This window comes from Triturus cristatus, chromosome 2_1 (genome assembly GCF_964204655.1).
Source record: "Triturus cristatus chromosome 2_1, aTriCri1.1, whole genome shotgun sequence".
Taxonomy (NCBI): domain Eukaryota; kingdom Metazoa; phylum Chordata; class Amphibia; order Caudata; family Salamandridae; genus Triturus; species Triturus cristatus.
In genome coordinates this window covers 11,105,076-11,122,223 of record NC_140581.1, presented here as the reverse complement: position 1 = coordinate 11,122,223, position 17,148 = coordinate 11,105,076, and the positions used below count along the sequence as shown (strand labels likewise).

Below are 17,148 nucleotides of genomic sequence, written 5' to 3'. Positions count from 1 at the left end.
ATTAGGGACACTTCTAATCGAACTAGGACCAAACCCTTTTGGACTTAGACAGTTCTAGGGTTAGCACCCTCGAGAGCACCGGAGTACTTGAGTTACCTCACCCAGGGAAGCCGGGTGCATAGGTATCTTTTGGTGTGGGGTCGCGTCGTCGATTCCAATGGAAGCCTGCAAAGAACTGCTGCTGCCGTGAAGAGGAGAAGTGTCCAGAGAGATCAAAGCCTGGATCTAGGATGTAAGGACCCTAAAAGCAGAGGGGACAGAGTCTGGGTCACTTGCCAGTGACCGAGGGCAGGATGGACCAATGCCCACAGATGTCGGGTGCTTCAGGTGAGTTGACAGATGTCTTGACTCTTCAGCCACGAGGTCCAGGAGGAGTTGACGAAGTCCATGAGCTGGATTAGAGCTGTTTCACGAAGTTTGTCGAGTGCTGCAGTGTCGGCAACCAGAAAGGACCCAACAAGCCTTGGCAACAGCAAGTCTCAGGAAATCAGAGAAAGGACTGCCATGCAGACCAGCAAGGTCTGATGAACTCACCCAGCAAGGGTTAGTAAGAGCAATACTGGAGCAACCAGAAAAGCCCAATCAGAAGTTGAGTTGCCTTCGTGGGGACCTGCTAGCCAATGGGCTAGTTATGGTGAAGGAGCCTCAAGCAGTCGCACTTGGAGCTGGCCCACGGGTCACTCGTGGAGTGGAGGCCAACAACCTTCGGTGCAGTAGGTGCTCAAGGCTGGGGCTACTCGGAGCCCAAAGCACAACTTTGAGGATGACCAGGAAGGTGTTGTTGCTGCAAAAGTTCACGGTGTCCAGGGGTCATGGTTCCACGTTACCCACGATAGCCACGGGCCTCAGCTTTGCTGTGGACACAGATTAGCCTCGGGTAAGTCTGGAAATCCACCTCTGGTGATGCCGAGACTTCGGCGTCCGGTGGGAGCTTCAGCAATGCAGACTGGTCAGTTGCTTCTTTGGTGCCTGCCAAGCAGGGGTCATTCCTTGACCCCAAGGGAGATTTCTTCCGTCTTCTAGTTGTGATAGAAAGTCGAAGGTCCAGGATATATGGTTCAGAGGTTCGTCCAGGGTAATCTAAAGTCCTAGGGACTGGATTCCTATACTTATACTAAGTGTAGGGGATGGACTAACTCTAAGGCCCCACGTATGGGTGGGCCTGGGGTGGGGGTGGTTACACCCCTACCCCTTTGTACAGTTTCACACCAGAGCAGGGGCTGAGCGCCCCTGCAACCAGTTTGAACCGGGCTATGCACAGGGACACCTTGTGTGCCCCAGGCAGTGTCTCAAAAGCATTCTCTGAATGCACCCACCCTGCCCCAATACACATCTGCCTGTCTGGGGAGGTGGTTACACCTCCCCGTGACAGGAAACCTATTGTCCAGGTCTCCCCTGCTGGAGTTTCGGTCAGCAGCAGGAGGCCAGACCCGTGTCTGTGGCAGTGGCATCCATTTTGTGATGCCAGGGCTGTGAAAGGATTTAACCGGGTTTAGTCAGTGTGAACATGTCTCTCCCTCTAGAAGGGTGGAATGCTACCCCCGCCGCCAGAACTAGCGGGGGGTAGTATTCCAAAGCGTTTGACACCAAACACGACATGTTTCCGTGCAGCCATCCCAAAGTTAGCATTTACCGCGAGGTTATAATGCACTTAAGAGTATATGGTATGGCTGTATCACAGAACAGCCATAAGGAAGTATTTCCGAATGCTGCAGAGGGGCTCAGCTCATGCTTGGGCACCCTCTCACATAAAACCAAGCACTCTGCCTTCAGGATTGCCAAGGCCTGCCATAGGAGTGGCTTATAGGTTTACATGTGTGTATAAGGTAGTGATATAGGTAGCCTATACCACAGTAAGGGGTGCAAGCACACCCTTACCCAGGCCGCAGTAGCAGACCTGTGGTGTTATTGTGGAGTGCTTCCCAGGGGTGGCATAATACATGCTGCAGCCCCTGGTTGGCCTCTGAGGTACCTATGTCCTAGGTACATAGTATACCATATACTAGGGGCTTATAAGGCACTCCAGAATCCAATTAGATATGTACCTAATGTACATGGCAACCATTTTAGAGAGGAAGCAGCTAGGCTGGGGCCTGAATAGCAGGGCCACAGCCAGACTAAGGTCGAAAAACAGTGAAACACCAGCAAAAAGTGGGGGTACCCATGTGAAGCAGATCCTACTCTCTTACATGCGCCAGAAGTGTGGGGTCCTTTGGCAATCAGGCCCACAGTCTTTAATGTTCTGGAGGGGGATGGTCACCCTAAAAGTCACAGGTGCCCTTCTTATCACTTTGTTGATTTGGAAGGGCATGTATTTACTGACAGTGTGAATTTGAAGTAAAATTATATTTCTTTCTGCACCTTACCTTTAATGCCTCAGTTATCCGCTGAACATATTTGTTTTTAATTTATCAGCTAGTTTCCCCTTTCTAAAGGAATTGCAGGTTGTTCTGAAACCGGACCCAGGTGCTTAACTGCAGTAACAAGGAGACAGGTTTGTTTAATAATTGAAGAGCTGTGAGAGGCGAGGGCTATTGTGCTATTGTTTGCTCTTTCTGCACACCCGCTGACAAGAGTGTTCTTGTCCGGGTCGGCGTGGACTGCTTGAACAGGACAATCCATTCCCAAAAGAAGGGAGTCTGTGATTCTGAGAACCCTGTTCTTTCCCAATCTCTGTTCCCAGCAGCCCTCCATCTGCATCAAGGGAGGGGCGGGTGCCAGTCCCGCCCAACCATCAGCAGATGGTTTAAGTCAGGATCTCTAGCGCCCAGACGCAGACTTCTGGGAGCTCTCCTTCTGCACCTTCTGGACCTGCAGCTGGCACCATGGGTCTTGGCACTGTCTCTGGGGTCACACTCCTTCTCCTGGGGCTGTTCACCTTCTCCACTGCGGTAAGAGGGCCTTAATACCTGCTTAATGTGAGCTGGCAGCCATGCTTCTACTAAAGGGCAGCACGTGACCGGGGCTTCCAGGTGAGTCCTGTCCCTGTCCAGGCAGGGTAACCGCCCACCGGCCTCGCTGTGCAGAAGGCCTGTCCATTTGAACCCACCTAGGAGCCCTTACCCCTGTAGTTCCGACATGTATGATACGTGTGGTATGGTTTTGTGTGCGGCTGGGATTGCACTGGATGGACATGACGTCTGTGTGAGTCTGGTCCAGACCATAGCAGACTCATGTGCTGACCTCAATGTGTGCCTGGGGCCCCTCGTGCTTTGTGCGAGGCTGCTCGGGCCTCATGGGGGGGCCTTGTCTCTAGCACCCTTAGCCTCCCTGCCGGCAGACTCATCCAGCAGGCGGGGGTGCCAGGCATGCCAGCTTGGGGGAATCAGGGACTGGGACTTTGTCACTGCTGCGGGGCTTCTGCCAAAGTTCCCCCAGTCACCCCCAGAGACGCCGGCTGCTGTCCGGCCTTCAGAAACATTACACCTGGGCTTGTTAGAAGCAGCCCAGGAGAGGCTCCTGCCTCTTATGAGCCCTGCAAACGGGGAGCATGCAGGGTCCACGCCCCCCGTGTTTGGAGGAGCCCCTCGAATTCACATGCTGCAAGAGAGCTGGCTGGTTAGCAGTGATCAACCAGACCCGCTGACCTGGTCAGTCACGGCCAGATGTACTAGCATTTTGTGTTATGGTTGCACAACTTCTGTTGCACACACATGATGCAAAATGGCAGTAGATATTTGCAGAGCCATGCCTGGGGTGATTTGTGCCGCCATGCGTGGCTTTGTGAAAAGAAATGTAACGCAAAACAGCAGCTTGCGCGGCATTGCGCTACATCTGAATCTGGGAGGTGTACCACGGGTGGGACATGCGCGCTCCCATGCATTCGCCCATGGAGTTTACACAATCCTAGGTTACAAAGATTTGTTAACCTTGGATTGCACAAACCCCTCCAGCTCCCAGGGTGGCATAACAAGGGAAACCATCTTTTTTTGCCCACGTTATTTTCTCTGCAATCCGCAGCACGCACAGAAAGATGAAAAGGCCTCGAGAGATTGTATTTGAGAAGGATGCTGCCTCTTTCTAGATAAAAGCTATCCTCCCTGTACTGCAGGCACCCTTCCACCATGCTTCAAGGGCGCCTGTGTTGGTGCCAGCTCTATGAGATGGCAGAAGGGGGTTGTATCTTAGTAGATATGGTGCATTTCTGCTCTCTCCCTGTAACCCATGGCAGCCGCCCTGGGTTGTGTGAAAGGTTAGTAAATCTGGACAGCTCTGCATCCAAGACGGGATGCAGATCAATGAGGGTTAGAGAGACGGCTAAAGAATGGCCTGCCTGCTCATTACCCACGCCTGACTTGTATCCTTGGATCTGTTCTTCCATCACAGGCCACACTCACTCCTTTCACTTCAGCTGACACCAAACTGATCAATGTAAGAATGAATCGGGCACGTTACAACGCCTGCGATACATCACATGCCATAACAACGCGGTTGTTACAACGACCACGTTGTTATATCTCATACCATTACAACGCAAGTCGTTACAACGACTTTGTGTAGGGGGCGCTGAATGTTGGAATAGTATCATTTACTATTCCAACTCAAGTCTGTGCAACAGTAGGGAAGGTGTTGGATTTTAAATCCACCACCTTCTACCCCCCACAGCAAGTCATTGTAACGACTTGCGTTGTAATGCTTTGCGATGTAACAACATGGTTGTTGTAACAACCGCGTTGTAATGGCATACGATGTATCACATGCAACGTAAACGATGTTTCCTGTAGGAATCAATGATTAACTGACAAGAACATTCCAGTCCACATGGAACTCAGCTGCCAGAATTACACACAGATTCCCCCCTGCATCCATATCGTCCCACACATCAAAGACCTCCACTGTAAACACATCAACAAAAGGGCACTCTCCACCCAAACATACTAAGCCTTGTGCAATATTGGCGCTACCTGCCTCAACATTCACATTAACTTTCACATACTAAGGCCGTGGCCTGGAAACATGGCCGACAGGATGTAAGCCCTTGAGCTCCCGTCCGGCCCGATCTCATAATCCTACCTAATCCTGCCATAAATAGCCGACAATCAGTGCCTAGTAATGCACACAGGCAACAGAACACGAGATACATAGGAATGCGTGCTGAAGGTGAGTGGCCTGGGTGGTGAGAGACCGCCACTGTGAACAGCGGCCTGCGACAGTGGCAGAGACTATGACGCAGACCTGAATCGCGGGGTAGGAAACTAAATCGCAGCTCCCTGCTATGGTGGAAAGCTGACCAATGCCGCTGACCATTGGAGCTGTATATGACCCAGAGGACACCCTGCATGGCCCTGCAGGTACCTGGTGGCTGTAGAGCACCGAGAGGAGTGAACCCAGCAGAAGTGGAGCCTGGTTGCCAAGGCTGGTCAGGTAAGCTGTTGCTGAAGGTGTGCACACAGTACTTGCCCTGCTGCCTGAAGAATTGTCGGAGTGCCAGGCGGGGAGAGGCCACCTGGTGCGTGAACCCAGCATTGATTGTTGTGGCCTGTAGCCCTGAGCACTGATGCTGCGAGGGAGCCCAGCTGCGTTGACTGCCTGTCCAGTCCAGCGGGGGTGTGAGGCCCCGGTGCGCGCCGTGCCATGCCCTGGCCGGAACACTGGCTACTGGCACCTTGGAGCCGGGTTGAAGTACCCCGCCAGGAGAGATTTTGGCAATCAAGAAGAGGTGTGCATGGTGAGTGGGAGTCTTGGGACCCTCTGGGTGACATGTCCCCCCCGGTGAGGGATAGTGCCAGGTGGCCACGCACCTGTGGGCCCACAGAATAGAGCGGTGGACCCTGGTTGACCCCGGTGCGTACAGCGGAAAGAGAAGGGGGAGCCAGGCATTCCATGGATGGTCTGCGCAACTGGGCTGGATTGCCCCATCAAGCGTTGCTTGCAGGACAGTGCCAGCCATGCCATTGGCGAAATACAGGAGGCTCCCTGCATACAGCGCTTATCAATGACATTGGGTGGGGCACGAAGATGATTGCCCTCTGTCTCCAAAGCATCTGCTATTCACCCGGGTGCAGGGTGAATCTCCGGGGCTCTGATGTACCTTGACTAGGTCTGGTCTGTCTTGGACTTTGCCATAATCCCCCCTAGAACAGCTGGAGTTGGCCCCTCTACTGGGGTCACTGCTGTGAACTACGGCCTTTGGCTAGGCCTGTGATTTACTGGACCTAAATGGTGGGCCTTTAGCCTGGGACGACTCCTGGTGGCCGATGGCACTGGGAGCAGCCCTGACACCCACCTACCACGCACACAACCTGGGAATCATCCTCAACTCAACGTTCTCAATGACCAAGCAGGTCAATGCCGTCTCCTCCTCCTGCTTCAACACCCTCCGCATGCTCCGCAAGATCTACAGATGGATCCTAACAGATACAAGAAAGACAGTCACCCAGGCTCTCGTCAGCAGTAGACTCGACAACGGAAACGCCCTCTACGCGGGAGACCCAACCAAGCTCATCAAACGACTACAACGCATACAAAACACCTGGGCCCGACTGATCCTCGATGTACCACGTCACGGCCACATCACCCCCCACCTGAGGGACCTGCACTGGCTCCCTGTCAGCAAGAGGATGTCCTTCAAGCTCCTCATCCATGCACACAAGGCACTCCACAAGACCGGCCCAGCCTACCTCAACAGACGGCTCTCCTTCTACATCCTCAACCACCAGCTACGCTCCGACGACCTCTCACTCGCCACCGTCCCGCGTGTCCGAAGAGCAACCACCAGCAGGAGATCCTTCTCCCACCTCGCCGCCAAGACATGGAACACCCTCCCACTGAGCCTACGACAGATCCAAGACCTACTGACCTTCAGGAGGATACTCAAGACCTGGCAGTTCGATCAGTAACGCCCCCCCAGTGCCTTGAGACCCTTGCAGGTATGTAGTGCACTTTACAAATGACTGATTGATTGATTAAATGGCTAGGGATCAGGGGAGATGAGTTGCCTCCCCACGCAGCAGGCAGCTAGGGCCAAAACTGGGGCACCCGTGCCTGGAGATGACTCTTCAAAGTAGCCTGTCCGCAGATGATCCGAGCACTGTCCTGCTTGGGGAGCGGAGGGTTGGAGTCAGTGAAGATGGCACTATGCGACTTGGACCTGGGGAAATGCAGGGACCAGACCAGGATGCAACTCCACCACTTGATGTAACTGTGGACACACCCATGGCTCCGAGCCCGATGCTTGATTTTGTGCTGGACACTCTGGCTGCTGCCGCACCAGAAACCCAAGATATGTGAGCATGTGACGGATGTGGACTCATTGCTACTTTTATGGTGTAGTGCCTGTGTGTAACGGGGACACTGAGTGCGTGAATAATGACTTTACTATAGATGCAGGGCTGCATGGTGGGACACTGGGGGGCTGCTCCTCTTGCTGTATAGCTAGGGGGGTTGGATTGAGATACCCTTACTGCTCCTAGTATAAGACTGTATAATGTTTGATACCACACTGCCCGGCCAGTAGACTCCGCTGACTTATATGATGGATCAGGACTGGTCGGAGAGCCGGCTGGTGTTGGGAGTTTAATTGGTCCCTGTTGGGCTGATAGGGAAGCTGTGCACGTCTGTACATCCTGGAATAAGCATGGGGTGGGCATTGATAGTCGTACATTTGCACTACTTGTGTCCGTGGGTGGGGTGAATTTGGCTATGTTTTACATGTTTGGGATATGTAGTTTGCAGCAATTACAAAACACAGGGGAGAGACAGCTGAATGAGCAAGAATTATTCCATGTACTGTACCATGATGGGGACTGGCCTTAAGTTCCTGACCTGGAATGTCAGGGGAGTAGGAACATACACTAAGAGATACAGGGTACTCACATTCTTAAAGATATATCACATCTCTGTTGTATGACTGCAGGAAACGCACCTTGATGAATCGGCAGCCACAAGATTAGCTCAAAAATGGCGGGGACAGATGTTTCATTCCTCCTTCTCGACATACACCAGGGACACATGAATATGGGTGGTGCCTGGGGTACTCTTCTCCCTAACGTACCTGAAGGCCGACGTGGGTGATCGTTTGTACTATTCAGGGGGACCCTGAGTGGGCGTAAATTAACCATATTGAATACCTACGCCCCGAATACTGATGACCCTATATTTTACCAGAACATGCAGCATTTGATAACACAAGACATAGATGTGCCCCTCATGCGGCTGGGAGATTTTAACTGCATATTGGACGCTGAATTGGTTAGGCGTCCAAATAAAATTGGGCACCAAGCCGTTGATGACAAACAAACTCCATCGGGTGATGCGAGACATAGGGGCATATCAGCAAGGCGAGGCAATAGAATTATCACCGCTTTTGCGGCTGTTTTCGGCCGAAAAGCGGTGATAGTTTTATCGCCTAATTAGCAAGCTCACGCTAACATGTGAAAACTTGCGTTAGCGTAGGAATTCCTAACGCCCAGCTTTGCATCTCTAATGAGATGCAAAGTAGGCGTTCCTGACATGACATGACAGGAGAAATATCGCTAAGCGACATTTCTCCTATCATCAAGCCCCACGCTATGAAGCATAGCGGCAAGAAAAGTAACGATAACCCGTGTTATTGCTACTTTCCTTACGCCTGCTTCAGGACTGACTTAGCCATGATATCCTATGGAAGGTGGATATCATGGCTAAGTTTGTGAGTCCCTATCAGCAAGCTAACGCCACATTGCGTGAGATTATCGCTGGGTTTCCAGCGATAATCTCACGTTAGGCAGTTAGCGTGAGGATTTGTATCGCTTTTGAGATAAGCGTTGCTAATAGCACGCTATCTCAGCGATAAAAATGAACGCTAGCTGGCGATAATTATCCTAGCACTAAGTGCACTTAGTGATAATTATCGCCGGTTGTTGCTGATATGCCCCAATGTGTGGCCCCTGAGCCGTCCAGCACAACGGATATATACCTGCTACTCACCTACACACGAAACGCACAGCAGGCTGGACAGAATACTAGTGTCAAGGTTCCCTAGAGTTTTGGACATCGTGGGGACACACCTAGCAAATTTCCAGTCCGATCACTTCCCGGTCAGATGTCTGGTGAAGTGGGGTGGCCTGTGCGGAAGGCTAGGTCCTGGAGAATGTCCGGTGATATCCTGGCGGACCCGGCCGGACAGGAGGCATTGCCCCCAGTGCTGTCCAAGTACATGATCTTTAACTGGAGAGCAAAGGCTAGTGGGGCTGTGGGATGGGAGGCTTTGAATGTAGTGTTGAGGGGCACATGTATGGGATTGACATGTGGAGTTCCCTGACAGCTCCACCAGGAACTCCATGGGGTAGAAGAGGCCCTGGCCTCAATGCAGGTGATAAGACAGCCATGCCCAGATAAATACACTCTTCAGCAATATAGACAATGCCTGCATGGAGAGGGCGATGAGACCGGACGTCTACTAGCATGGATACTACATGGAGAGCAGGGTGTGCCCCAGCCGGGTTTTATCAAGCGTCCTCGGCGACAATAGTGCAGGGGCTTCTGCAGGTGTTAATGGAGACGCGAGAGAACGGCGGACTGCCACCATCGACGAGGGAGGAGGAAAGATGCGTGTTTCTCAAACCGGGTGGTAATGAATCGGACCCTGCAGTCCACCGACCGGTCACCATGAATAATGTGGATATGAAAGTGCTGTGTGAACTATGGGCTACTCACCTGGTGCCCTATATGGCACAGCTGGTGCACAAGGATCAGCGTGGATTAATTCACTGGCATTAATCTGCGGCACTTAGACCATATACTACATGAGGTGAAGGGTTGGGATGAAGAGTTCGCCCTGGTATCGATTGCCCTAGAAGAGGCTCTATACAGTGGATTTGGGCTGGTAACACACCGTTACTATGCGGGCATTACTACCATGTGCTTTTTCTGCGCATTTTTTACTTCGGATTGACCATTACTACCCATGCTGCTACATAGCATGCTTTTACCTTGCAAAGACTTTTACTACGCATTACTGTACTTTGCAAATGTCATCAAAACAAGTATTATTTTAATTTTTTAATAGTGCCTTCGTATTATTTAGAAAAATGTTTAAATATTACCATCAATTTATCTATGATGACATTTGCAAAGTAAAGTAATGCGTTTAGGTTTTGGGGTACTGGGCAAATTTAAGGGGTCAGGGTGGGTTAGGATTTTGGGGTGTAGGGGGAAATTTTAGGGTTCAGGGTGCTTTTAGGTTTGGGCTGCAGGGGTAATTCTAAGGATCAGGGTGGGTTAGGGTTTTGGGGTGTAGGAGTATTTTTTAGGGTTCAGGGTGCGTTTAAGGTTTTGGGGTGCTGGGGTATTTTTGGGGTTCAGGGTGTGTTTAGGTTTTGGGGTGCAGAGGTAATTTTAATGGTCAGAGTGGGTTAGGGTTTTGCGGTGTAGGGGGTAATTTTAGGGTTCATTTGGGCTACTTATTGGAGGTACTGAAGGCCATAAGAATAGGGCCGCAGTTTCGTCACTGGGTCAAACTGCTCTATATGAGCCCCAGTGCCAGGGTAGGTGTAGGTCAAAGTTGCTTTGGGGCATAGACGTTGGGGCAGGGAACACGGCAGGGATGACCGTGGTCACCACTACTATTCACCTTGGAGATAGAACTGCTGGAGGTCTGGATGAGGCAGAAGCTTGCGAATTGGAGAATCCGCTTGGGTGGTGTCACACATGTGATCTCATTATATACGGATGATGCTTTTTATTATATAGCCTCTCCCTGCGTGGCACGGCGTTGAGTTTTGGGAACAGTCGTGCCTGCACCTTAATCATGCCAAGTCCCTGCTTTTACCCCTAGCTAATCTGGTCACCAAGCCATTGGACCACCTCCCATGCTTTGGCCTGTGATGGGAACTGGCACACTTCTGCTATTTGGGCATACAAGTGGAACACCCGGACGAACAGCTACTGCACATTAACATTGACCGAGTCATTGCCGCACTGTGGATGTCAGTGGCCTTTTGTCTCACTGATGGGCAGACTGGTGGTGTCCAAGATTGTGGTGTTGCCCCGCTGCCTGATGTATTACAAAATTCACTCTGCCATATTCCCAAGGTGGTTTTCAAATGGCGAACTGGGCACTCTTCTGCTTACTTGGGCGGGTCGCCACAGCAGAGTCGCCCAGCGGCACGAGGAGGGAGGGCTGGAGGTACCAAGATTAGATTTGTACTATTACACTGCACACTTGCAATATGTGGCCTGGTGGCTAGACGAGGGCATAGCTGGGAGAAACATTTATTGGTGGGACTGGTACCTGAGGACCGATTGCCTGTGGCCTTGATGGAGGGAGGGGGGTGTCACGGAGGACAGACCTTATATAGTGTGACATTCTGCACACATTTGGCAACTATAGGTGGAACAAATCCCGAAACACGCCCCTTTTCATTGGGAACTCCCTAGTACAGCAGATGATGTTCATATGTCATATGTCCTTTCCGGTGTGGAGGGAGGTTGGGTGTGAGGTAATGGGGGATCTATACCCTGGTGAGACTTTTATAACATACAAACAGGCTTGTGGGGACTTTGTGTTGGGACAGGGGCACTACATACACTCTGCTGGCTTGAGTAAAATAGTTAAAATAACGTGACCGGAGTACCCTGCTGCCCCGCAGGCCACACACAGGATATATTATATTGTCCTGTGGTCCAGACGGCTTCTGTTAACTCATTTGTACAGAGCAATGAGGTAGGGCCCAACTGGCCCCTGCCCAGAGCACCAGCAGCAATATGCTGTCATTGCCTACGCCTGACCTGTAAATTGAAATGGCAGAACTTTACTGTAGGAGAGTAGAATCTGCTTCACATGGGTACCCGCACATTTTGTTGGTGTTTCACTGTTTTTCGACTTTAGTCTGGCTGGGACCCCTGACCACCCTTTTCGGAGTTCCCCCAGATACCTTACTGGACACTCTTGTGCTGACCCAGAGGCCTGCCTCCTTAGCAAGCTCCCTGGTCTCACTGTGTTTACTGTCCACTAGGTGTTGACGCAGCTCTGCGGTGCAAGTGCACTCTCAGTATCAGATGACACAACCCAGTAACATCCTCTTTGCAAGAACCAGCGCCTTACTGGAGGGATCGAGAGCATCCGCCCAAGACTGGCTTGAGAGTCTCCGGCTGTCCCTTAATCTCATGTGATACTTTTCTGAGGTGAACCCAAATTTGGTGGCAAGTAAGGCTTTTTTGGAGGAATACCTCATCTGTTCTCCTATTTCTAGTATGAGCAGGTTGTCCCTACCCACGGTAGGCAAGTGTTTACAGAGACTCGCCCCCCAATGCTCCTCTGAGACCCTGCTCATTCTTAAGGCGTCCTCATAGACTGAGAACGACTTATCAATTTAATCACCCACCGCATATCTAGGCAGCAGATCTTTGGGAATCTGGGCTTTTTTGCCTCCGTTAAACGCTGTGGGATCGCTGTCACCGTTATTGCTGGATTCGGTTTGCTTTTCTTTGAAGCCTAAGGCTCCTGCGTTGAGTGAGTCGCGCCAGAGCCACTTTCTCCTCCATCTGCAGCTGGAATGCCCTGTCTGCTCTTCTGTCCACCAGCCCCTCTGCGGACAGACCACAGTGGGATGCACTGGTTCCAGCCCTGACAGCGGGCTCCATTCCTTGGCACAGTTGTCCTCCTCCTCCAAGTGCTGAAGATCAGGACCTGTGCCCAGTTCCTCCCGCTGCCGTTCCATGCCCTCCTCATCATCCTGGTTCTCTGCTGTTGCCAGGACCTCTGAGCCTTCTGGCGCTCCAGCTCCCGGTGCCCTTCTTGGTTGGAAGCCCCTTTGCTTAGAACTCCTTGAGCTCAGCCACGGTGTAGCTTTCCAGGCTGAAGAGCTTGAATTCCTGCAGGTCTGGTCACAGGCACGGACAGTCATGTATCGGAAAAGCAAAAGGGCCAATCAAGAAGAATTTAAAAACAAGGTTCACTATGGTATCAAATGATTTACACCGGGATTTTAGTGTTAAACACATCAATCCAATTCAAAACGTTACTCGGCAGCATTGTAGCATCCATAAAAGAAATTTATGAACAGAAAATGATAAAAACATTTGACATCAGCTGGTGTTCAAAGCACCAACAACCATCATTACACATCATGACGGGGCGTCAGGCGTTCGAGGTTTGCACGTTTGCAGGGCTCGCGACTGTGCCATGCTGGGTTAGGCCTCCCCTCTTGTGTTTGAGTTTCGGGTGGCAAACAGTACTTGGTCTTGTAACCAATAAGGAATGAATCCCTCCAAAGGTGAGATGGGAAAACACAGAGTAGGCGGGAACACAGTCACGTGCAGCCTCCTCTCTCCATTGAAAGGATGCTTGAGCGCGCAGTCAGCCTTGTGGAGGGTGTGAATGATCCAACTGAAAGTTGGCTGTTCCTTGACTATGGGGTTGAGCCTTCCCCGCTACCTGATGCTATTTCTAGTTCCCCCGATAGCCCCCAGGGGAGCGCGAGGGAATTGAGATCGCCAGCCAGGGCTCCGTTGTCGCAGTAGATCTACCAAGCCAAGGTCATCCGTACTCATCTTGTTCTCCACAGCCAGCTGTAGAGTGTAGGAGGCCACTAGACGAAGCAGCGGCTCCCAAGAGAAAGTGAGCGGTTAGAGGTTCCCGGGGTTCCGAAGATATACCTTCCGGGGTTCAGCCGTCTCTTCCTTCCTGTCCGCCCGCTCACATAGCACTGTCTCCTCTTGCTACTCAGGCCCCTGTTACCACCTGATCAGACAGAGAGCTCCTGGGTATAACCCTCCTAGAGACTGTATGCAAGGGCTTCCGAATCACTGACTACGGCTCTCTCCTGTCCATTTTACAGCCTCATCCCATATACTGCAGGAGCCGCTGTCAGTCTTTAGGGCACTTGCACCGGGCAAGCAATCTCTTACAATGACCCAATCACCATTCCGCAATCTGCCGATCCCCTATCCGGCAGGGCCATCGATCCCCCACAGTTATCCCCAGCCCTCCACCAACTGTAAGCAATCTGGTTACACCAAACATGCGGTCCCCCCATTGCTCCATGCAGAGATATTGGGAATCTCCCGCCTGCAGCTTGTCCATAGGTGTTAGTTGTGGCCGTGGGGGGCATTAGAGATGGGACAACAGGAATCATGGGACCAGCTGAAAGGAAAATTAGTCACTGGCCGCTCTCACAGAAACCTTTTGTAAATTAAGCTCTTGGCGAAATCCTGATGGCGCGAAGAGTGGGTTGGCTGGGAATATCCAGGGGGACTCTGTGGTCGTTCATTTTAGAAGACCCTCAAATGTTAAGAACATTTAATCCGCCAAGGAACAACCCACACACAGCGAATCTGCTCTCTCTACATTGCCCTTAGGCTAAATCTAAGGGCCCACTGGCCCCATGGATGGGCTTCCAAGTCATGCGCATCATATTTTCGACCCATCCCATGCCGCAATACATTTTTTGCACTTAATGAATGTGTAGATTGATGGTTAGGAGCTGCCACCAAACAGAAAGGAGGTATTGAGGAGTGTGGATGACCAAATCTATACCAACTGAAATGACCACTATCCCAAGTAAACCTATTGTATTTCTTACCCCCAGTTCCCAACCGAAGTTTGAGGGTCAAACTCCCGGCCCTCCAGTGCCACCTACCAACGCACATCACACTGCAGCTAGAATTCGTCACTGGAATGTGGCCGGCTTCAATTCCAAGATTCACATAGCCGAGTGGCAGAAACTTGTGAGGAGCTATGACATTACCTTACTACAGGAAACATGGCAGATACAACCTACACAATCTGCTGGGTACCAGTGTTTTGCAAATTTAGCAAAGCATTCAGATAGGGGGCGCACCTCAGGGGGGCTGGCTATCTGGATCAATTAATCAATCAAATAAACTTTATTCGGTTTTACATCGGAAAACCATAAAAGTTACACAGATACAGGTGCATAAAAACAGTAATACATCAAAACGCGATTAAGAAGTCAGAACATCTTACGCAATTTATAAATAAAGACCCACTACCCACCCACCCAAATTTATTCGAGGCCTTAAAGTGAAATGTGCCAGAAAAGCATGACTTTCAATTATATTTACTTTATACCGCAAACTAGATCAGCTAAACCAATAAAACATACCTAGATCATTCAATGTCCACACCTCCATACAGGCCCTCGATGTCACAGAAGCTTTTAAAAACCCTACTATACAAATGATGCAGTCCTCTTTCAGCAGTTGAAGGTACATAAGGGCAGGGCAGGCCTGTCTCAAATTCATTCTTTTTAAAATGGGAACCAGAAAATGCCTTCGGGGGTTTCATACAACTTACATAGAAACATAAAATGCAGCAGATCCTGCGGAGACTGTCCGTCGCAGCCACAGGGAGCTAGCACTTGGCCTCTACTGTATCCCTTAGGCCTGGCTAACACAAGGTGAAACAGGTTCATCCGAAACCCAGTTAGTAAAAACTTCTCGTGTGTTGATAGAAACCCCATAAGATAAGGTTCCATAGTCGGAGTTGTTCAGAGCATTAAAAACATACAAACCCTTGGTTTCAGCATCTCCTGCGCTTCCCTGTCCACTTTCCTTGAGGACAAGAAGGCTCCCCTGATTAGTTCCACGTCCTTCTTGACAATGGATTCAGGCTTACAAAATAAATCGCCACACCCTACCCCTTCCAGGCTGCTTTTAATATACTTAAGCCAAGGAATTCAGGATGCATTGTCGAGAGACATACACTCTCTTAGAATTAAATGGTTGAGAGTTAAATCTTATTCAGCCAGCACTTCAACCAAAAAACCAAGGGGCGCAGTGCAAGGACATCGCTTAAATAGGGGACCCCCAGTTCCTCATGGACCGCTAAGTTAGAGGTTCCACGCGGAACACACAATAGGCGCTTCAGAAAGTCATTCTCCTCCAACTGAAGGGAATCCGCAGCAGTATATCCACAGATTTCGCCACCATTGGTGGCTATGGCCATGCTTTTGGCTTGATAGACTTTCAACATGGCTCCTGTTGGTTTCTTCCCTATTTTGGAGGCAAATTTTAAAATTGCCGCATTGACCCGGGCCAGGTTTCCCTTTTTCCTCGAGATTCAAGGACCCCATTTTAATTGGTCATCAAAAAGAACCCCTAAATAGGAAAATACGTTGGTGCGGGGGATCTTACGAGGGCCAACACACAATTGGAAATTCTTTTTGGGATGTTGTTCCACTTTCATTACATAGGATTTGGAATTATTTATTGCCAAGTCCCGATCAGACATGAATCTGGAAAATGCAAAATAAAAGAGATTGCAAACCCAATGCAGTCCTGGATATAAGGACGGCGTCGTCCGCATATAGCAGGACAGGAATACCACGCCGCCCTACACATGGGTAATCAACTCCAGGTGCTCTTAGTACAGTCTCCAAATCATTGATGTAAAAATTAAACAAAAATGGAGCCAAGATGCATCTTTGCCGTACTCCCCTCTTAATCTCAAGATCCCTAGAGACCCGAAGGTCCTGAGAACACCTGACATTAGCCTTCGTTGATTTATGCAGGTCCTTTAGGAAGTTAACAATACTGTCATCCACCCCCATTGCCTTCATAGACTGCCACAATTTAACCCTATTAACGCAATGAAATGCAGAGGACAGGTCCATGAAGGCAAGGTAGATAGTGCCGGGGCGTGCGACAGTATATTTGCTCAGTATCATGGATAGATTGAGACACTGAGCAACAGTAGAACGTCCCGACCGGAATCCATACTGTGCATCCGACAGGATCTTGTGCTCCTCTGCCAAAGTTGATAATCTCTGCAGAAGAATACGTCCTACCACCTTAACCACTGAGTCAATGAGGGAGATTGGCCTGTAGCAGTGGGCACTGTTCCTGTCACCCTTCTTGAACACAGGGACTATGGTGGAAGAGGCCCAAGACTGAGGACAACCATTCTTTGCTGCTGCGTTAAACACAGCCTCCAGTATCGGGGCCCAGAACAGAGGGTCAGACTTAAATAAGTCTGGAGGAATCCCATCTGGGACGGCGCTTTATTATCTGGATCAAAACTAGTATGAGGGGTACTGTTAAAGCCATCGAAACACAAGCAGATAGCTTTCAAGTAATAGTTGTCAAGTCCTCCATTTGCTTGCACGTTATCAACTTTTCCAATAATGATTTCCCAAGTATCCCAACAACCAGGTTTCCACCTTTATTCACCTTCATACATAGTCTAAGGGACGACACAGCTCCAAG

General features: G+C 50.4%; 1 protein-coding gene across 2 annotated transcripts in view; it reads left to right on the top strand.

The window, feature by feature from the left end:
• The window catches only part of LOC146863608 (uncharacterized), a 192,250-nt gene that overhangs the window by 18,574 nt on the left and 156,528 nt on the right, over positions 1–17,148 (top strand). The window contains exon 1 of one of the 2 annotated variants that reach the window (XM_085627632.1): positions 2,733–2,891. The exons of the other annotated variant lie outside the window; for it this stretch is intronic. Within the exon in view, the coding sequence (XP_085483758.1) occupies positions 2,826–2,891 (66 nt within the window). The 5' untranslated portion in view covers positions 2,733–2,825. Of the gene's footprint in view, positions 1–2,732; positions 2,892–17,148 lie in introns of those variants that run through there. 2 annotated transcript variants of the gene reach the window in all.